Below are 6,118 nucleotides of genomic sequence, written 5' to 3' on the forward strand. Positions count from 1 at the left end.
ATCACTTGTGAGACAACGCTCCACCACTCATGAGATGCTCCGTCACTCACAAGACACCCCAGCACTTGTGAGATGCTCCACTGCTCCTCGTGGGCATTCCCACTATCACTGTTGGGAGGGGACAAGGGGCTACGCGGCCCTGCCAAGGGACAATGTGCTTGAGGTGCAGGCCTGGGCAGCCTCCTGGGATGCGGTTTGTGGAGCAGCTGGTGCGGACAGCCGGCGCTTCCCGGCCGCCTGCCGTGCTGGCGGCTGGCAGGGCCGGCTCCAGGCACTGACGTACATTCAGGATGATCTGAGCAATAACAAAGTTTTTCATTCGGCCGCCTGCAGCTCCCGCTGCACCTCCCCTTCGGCTGCGGGGAGGGGTATGGCCCTCGCGGGTCCCCTGGGTGCCGTGGGAAGCGCTGGCTCTTCAGTTGCGCGGAGAGGAGTCGCACACGCCGCTGGAACCGCCAGTGAGGTACGGCATGGGGCTCCGGCTCCCGCTGCGCCGGAGTGCCAGCTTCACCCCCGACCACCCAGCTCTCATGGAGATGCCCAGCCCCACCACCCTGAAGATGGAAGCAAACGTCCTCATTATGGGAGCGGAAAACGTGGGGAAATCAGGTGAGAACCGACCATGAGCTGGGAGCAGGGAGTTCCCAGGCAGGGACACCCATTTCTACTCCCAAAAAAAGGCCCAAAACTTCAGCAGTGTTTGGAGAACAAACTGCAGAGAGCAGCCCCATAGAGCAAACTGGTGAGATGGGGCTGAGCTTTTGGGTGCGACCGTGATTCGAGGTGGGGAAGCTGAGCACAACCTTGTAGGCAGCAGGCAGGTGACGGGGGAAGGTGTTTTCCACTGAGCTGCAGTTTGCTGATGCTCTGGTTCATGCTGTGCCTCTGCCCCACTTGCAGACCTGGTGGTGGCTGGGCGAAAACCAGAGGTCGTTCCTGCCAGTAGGACTTTACAAGGGGGATGGTGCCTGACTCTGCTCTGGATTTAAAAAGGAAAATCCTTCAGGTTTAGGGTTATTCTGATGATGCTTATCCTTCCCTCTGCAGCTCTGACTGTGCGTTTCCTGACGCGGCGCTTTATCGGGGAGTACGGAGACATGGGTGAGTGCCAGGCCAGGGGCAGGGTGGTCCTGTTAGGGACTGGGGTCAGGAGGAGAGCCTGCTTCTGCCTGCCGGATTTCATTGCTTCCCATCTTCTCCTGCCTTTCTCCAGAGCCTTTGCCTGCTCCTGGGGGGCTTGATGGTTGTACTTGTTCAGTGACTCATCTCTTTGCTCCAGAACTGCTTCCCTGGGGTGCAAAAGGTCCTGGGTGGCAGCTGGTGGCATCAGTGTACCTGGATGGGATGCTGGGGTGGAGGCAGGCTGGGGCAGGCACAGCTGGGGGGGGCACTGTGCTCCATGTGGTTGTTGCTGTACGAAAAGAGCCCCTGGACCTTGCCTTGTGGACCACCGTTTTCCAGGGTGGATGTGACAGGCTTGTCCCCAGGAGGAGAAGACCTGGGTTAAGGGAGCTATGTCTTGGGTCCATGAAGATGACTATTATTTTTTTTTTTGGCAGAATTTATCTACAGCCACAACCTGACCGTGGATGGCCGAGAGGTTCTCTTCCACATCTGGGATGTCCCCAATTCCCAGGTGAGAGGGCTCCTCTCCTGTCACCTGTTTTCACCCCAGGGACAAACAGACCTCTACTAAAAGTTACCTACGGGGAACCACAGGCTGGGAGCTCCAGCTGAGCTAAGCTGTCACGTCAGACGGTTTGTAGGTGATCAAACCCTTCTTGCTTGCAAGCACAGGGCAGCAGCGTTGCTGGCGGGGTAGCAATAGTTATGGTAAGCTCATGGTGCTCTGCCTGAGGCCGTTAGAGCTGAAGCACTAATATTACCAGCCCAGATTTAGCACAGAACTGTGCTAACAACGTGTAAGTGCCGCTCTGAGATTCCCACGCTGTTATCACCTACAGCCTGCAGTGGTTGGCAGCTGGGTGATAAGGTGAGAACAGTGATGCTGAAGCCTGAATCATGTCCCCTTGGTGAGGTCTGCCAGGTGCTGCTCTGCTTTCCTCAGTACTGCTCTTTCTCTCTGCCCTTTTGCTGCTTGCTAGCCATCCCTGCCCCGACGGGCTCAGGATTGCTGCACCCTGTGCCAGCAGGCAGGCATGGAGGGAGGGACCTGGATAAAAAAAACCCCTTCCTTTTCTATTTCCCCAGGAGCAGGTAGAGGAGGGCTCCTCAGAGGAGAAGCGCATCCAGTGGGCAGACAGCTTTGTCCTGGTCTACAGCATCTGTGACCGTGCCAGCTTCAACATCCTGCCCCTCAAAATCCAGTTCATCAAGATGGCTAAGGAGGGGCAGAGCCAGGAGAAGGTCCCCATCGTCATTGTGGGCAACAAACGGGACCTGCACCACCAACGAGTGGTGTCCAGTGAGGAGGGTCGGCTCCTGGCCCTCTCTTTAGACTGTGGCTTCTACGAGGTTTCAGCAGCCGAGGCTTATCACGGGGCCCTCATGGTCTTTCATGGACTGGCCGAGCGCATCCCTGACACCAAACTGGCACTGAAAAAGGGTACGGGGATCCGTGGCATCGTCAAGACTATGTCGGCTGTGTTTGCCCGTAAGCGAACAGACTCCCTCTGAGCTATGGCATGGGTGTTGCTTCCCTCTGTGCTGCCTGACTGGACCAAGCCTCCTCCCTGGGTGCCCACGGAGATGGTGTGTGCATTTCCATAAGTATGATGGGTTCCCTGCTGTCCTCCTAATCTCGGGGTCTGGGTGTCCTGCCATATGCAGCCAGTGCAGCCAAGGACTGTAGTGCGTTCCTCTTGGCCCGTGATAAGGCAGAGTCTCGTTGCTGTACCAGCTTTTTAGGTGCCTCCTGCTTTCTCCTTCCATCCTCCAACACTGGAAACCACTAGGTGATTTTGCCACAGCTCCAGGCAGCGTCATCCCCAGCTCCTTTGGCAGGAGCTGCCTGGGCTGTCCGTGGGCACGGAGGACACATGGCTTCTGCACGGCTGCCCTGGGACAGGGATCCTACCCAGGGATCCTTATTCCTGCTTAATATTCATCGGGGTCCTGTCCTGTAACTCTGGAGCACCCATGAGCTGGCAAGGCGGGGGTTTCTCCGCTGAGGAGCCACTGGCAGTTTCCATATGTGCATCACTGTGTCGGAGTGTCCCAGAGCCCACGGCACCGGCTGACCCTAGAGGACCTCGATGAGGGCTGACACCTCCCATCCCACCCACCTGGCTTTTGAACCGTCCTGCTCGTGGTCCTCTCTCCCACAGCCTTTCAGCGATCACAGCCGTTTCCTTTGTGCAAGCGCTGTACGGGCCGTGCCTGGGAAAAACCAGGCGCGTAGCTCATTCCCAGGATGGAGATCGCACCGTGCACCTTCCCAAGCTGCTCCTTCTGTAAGGCTGCCTGTCCCCAGGGAAGAAAGGAGGTGGGGAAAGGGGTCGCTGGACTCATCACTGAGCCTTTCTGCTGCCGGGAGGTTTTTCCCTGCCTCTCCCCAAACCCCTCCCTTCGTGCGCCTGGGAAAGCAGTGTGTTGCAAGAGGGTTTGTGTGTGCGGTACAGACACTGGTTTCTCTGCTGTGTTCTGGAAATGTAATAAATGGCCTTCGTCAGGAAGCCCTCAGCTCCTCAGGGCTGTGAATTTGTACTTGGGCCATGGGAAGAGACACGTACTGTGCTGGGCATGAGCACCCACCATCCCTGTGGCAGCAACCTGAGGATGAGTTTCCCGTACCCGCTCCCTCGGCCCTGGGTTGGGTGTCTCGCCCCACTCTGCTCCTTCATTTTGGTGGCTCGCTCTCGTAAAGCAGCTGAGCGGGCAGGGCGACCAGCAGGTCGGGAAGCTTTATTATTGCGGTGAATACAACAAGGTGTTGCGGGAAGCCAGGTGGTCCTGAGGGAGTGAGGGGCTCCAGGAGCTCCACATGTTCTCAGCGGTTGTCTTCCTCACCCCACCATCCGTCCCACCATCAGCTGGGGGTGGGTGCCCAGGGCTTTCCGACTCATGAGTCCTGCTGGTTGGTGGGGACCTTCAGCTCCTTCATGGAGGAGCAATCTGTGGCCAGAGATGGGCCCCGTGGCGGGGGATGGAGGGAGGAAGGATGGGGAGCCAGCCTTGCTATGGTGATGTTTGATGGCTTTGCTGTCCCCCCTGCTCTGTCTCAGTGCTGTTCTCAATGTGTAGCCCATCTAAGTCCATGCTATCTGCTCAACAGGGACCAGGGTAGCCCAGTGCCAGGCCTAGCTGGTCCTTTTTTCTCTTTTCTGGTCTCACTGCTCTTTCTGCATCTCCTTCGCCTTTCTGGTCCCACCTGCCCCTACCTTCTCGTTCCACCAACAGGTCTTTTGGCTTCCTTTATTCCCCCATCCTGGCCCTGATGCACTCCAGAAGAAGACATTCCATGGCATGTCTACCACTTTGAGCTCCTGTCCCGCTACAGGGGTGCATGCAGGTGGCTGGCAGGGGCCCGGGCAAAGCGTGCTGGGGGCGGGGGGATTAGAGGAGGGCTGGGATGCGCTCATCCTCCCCACCAGCTCAGTCCTTCTTGGAGGTGGGACTGTAGAGGTTGGCATAGTAAGCCCGGCTGTACATGGCCTCCGGGCTGAAGCGGTAGGAGCCCTCGCTCACCCGCCTGTTGTAGGGAGCGAAGGCAGATTTCCGTGGGAGGGGGCACTCGGGCTCGAAGGCAGGGCTGCGGTAGAGGTTGTGCCGCAAGAAGAGGGGATCCTCGAGCCCCAGGAAGGAGAGGGGGTGATGGCCGCGGTACGTCCGCCAGTCACCCCTCAGCTGGGATTTCTCCTCCGCGGTGGGGGCAGCAGGCTTGGTGTCCTCCTCCTTCTGCTCTGTCTCCGGACCAGGCTTGCTGCCTCTGGCTGCATCCTCTTCCTTCGCTGACTGCCTGCGGAGCTGACGGACGGGGTGAGCACCCAGCCAGGCTGTACCTGCCTACCAGCCCTGCTCTCCCTGTGCTACACAGCTCCTCCCAAACTGTAGGGACCTCAGGACAAACCAATTTGCCCCCAGAGGGGTCCCTAGCAGAGGGGAGTGGGTGGCTGCAGCCCCTGGGCAGCTGCGGTGGAGAGATGGTCCCAGGGGAGCAGCGGACTCGGGGAAAGGAGAGGGGGGACAGTCTCACCCTGAACTTTCAGCTTCCCAGGAATTTGTGGTCGCACCCTGGCTTGGGCATAAATGGTGCAAAGGTACCACCATGGGCCGACCTGCTGGCTCTATGGAGGGGACTTGCTAGAGGGGTGCTCGTGAGGAAGGTGGGACTGAGGTGTCCTGGCAGCACCCCATCTCCCCGCTCTGGTACCTCCTGACACTGCCTGGAGCTATGGGGTGCTCACGGGAGAGGGTTGGGCAAAATGGGGCTCACCGGCACGTAGCTGTACAGGGTGCCCAGCAGATGCTTAGGGGCACTGATGAGGGTCCCCCCGAGAGCATCCACCGTCTCCATGGCCTTGGACAGCCTACGGGGGGTGAAGAGGATCAACCCCTCTGCCGCATCCCAGGCCACGGCTGGGACCTTCTTCACGCTGGAGATGCCGGAGGCGCAGGCGGTTTGCAGGTTGTGAGCCACGCTGCCCACCAGCCCAGGGTCATCCCCCGCCTGCCGAGAGAAACCAGCTCAGCCGCTGGCCCCACCAACCCCTCTGGGCAGGACCAGGGGTGGCCCTGGCCTCCCCATCCCCTCTGCAGCTTAAAGTCTGAGTGCTTTCAGCTTGCTGCTTTGGAAAAGCCACCACAGCCCTTTGCAGCAAGGTCACTCCCTGTCCCCCCCCACCAGCTCCCCCAACTGGGAGGCCCCTGGGGACCCTCTGCCCTGGGCTGTGCTTCCGCTGCAGGCAGAGGTGAGGGGCAGTGACCCCGACCTGCTGCTTCCCGTCCCCATGTCCCAGCGGAGCCGCTGCTGTGGACCGTTCCCAGCTCTGCTGTCTCACACTGCCCCTTGCTGCTGGGACCGTGATGGGGGGGATTTTTGGGGTTGTTCACAGGCTCGGTAGGGAGCTCGGTGCTGATACCCCACAGCAGCAAAGGAGTCTTGAATATACAAGCCAGGGTGACCCTGCTGGGTGTAGAGGCTGCCCACCGCCCCCCG

At 59.4% G+C, this 6,118-nt stretch overlaps 2 protein-coding genes across 2 annotated transcripts in view; one reads left to right on the forward strand and one right to left on the reverse strand.

Moving 5' to 3' along the window:
• Window positions 1-470: 470 nt before the first annotated feature.
• Window positions 471-2,637, forward strand: LOC104167018 (ras-related and estrogen-regulated growth inhibitor-like protein). Its single transcript, XM_009707137.1, has 4 exons — window positions 471-609; window positions 1,048-1,101; window positions 1,560-1,636; window positions 2,212-2,637. Exons 1-4 carry the CDS (start codon window positions 471-473, stop codon window positions 2,635-2,637), a joined length of 696 nt encoding a protein of 231 aa, XP_009705439.1.
• Window positions 2,638-4,554: 1,917 nt separating this feature from the next.
• PLIN1 (perilipin 1) overlaps window positions 4,555-6,118 on the reverse strand; it is a 5,283-nt gene continuing 3,719 nt past the window's right edge. Inside the window, 2 exon segments of the mRNA XM_009707139.1 lie at window positions 4,555-4,926; window positions 5,396-5,629. Coding sequence (XP_009705441.1) covers window positions 4,555-4,926; window positions 5,396-5,629 — 606 coding nt within the window.

This window comes from Cariama cristata, unplaced genomic scaffold (assembly GCF_000690535.1).
Source record: "Cariama cristata isolate BGI_N322 unplaced genomic scaffold, ASM69053v1 scaffold23949, whole genome shotgun sequence".
In the NCBI taxonomy this organism is placed as follows: Eukaryota; Metazoa; Chordata; class Aves; order Cariamiformes; family Cariamidae; genus Cariama; species Cariama cristata.

Excerpts from the sequence above, each read along its gene's own strand:
- LOC104167018 (XM_009707137.1), top strand. The coding sequence starts at position 471 with ATGGGGCTCCGGCTCCCGCTGCGCCGGAGTGCCAGCTTCACCCCCGAC. Across the intron at positions 610-1,047 it reads GGAAAACGTGGGGAAATCAG|CTCTGACTGTGCGTTTCCTG; the intron begins GTGAGAACCGAC and ends TTCCCTCTGCAG. Across the intron at positions 1,102-1,559 it reads CGGGGAGTACGGAGACATGG|AATTTATCTACAGCCACAAC; the intron begins GTGAGTGCCAGG and ends TTTTTTTGGCAG.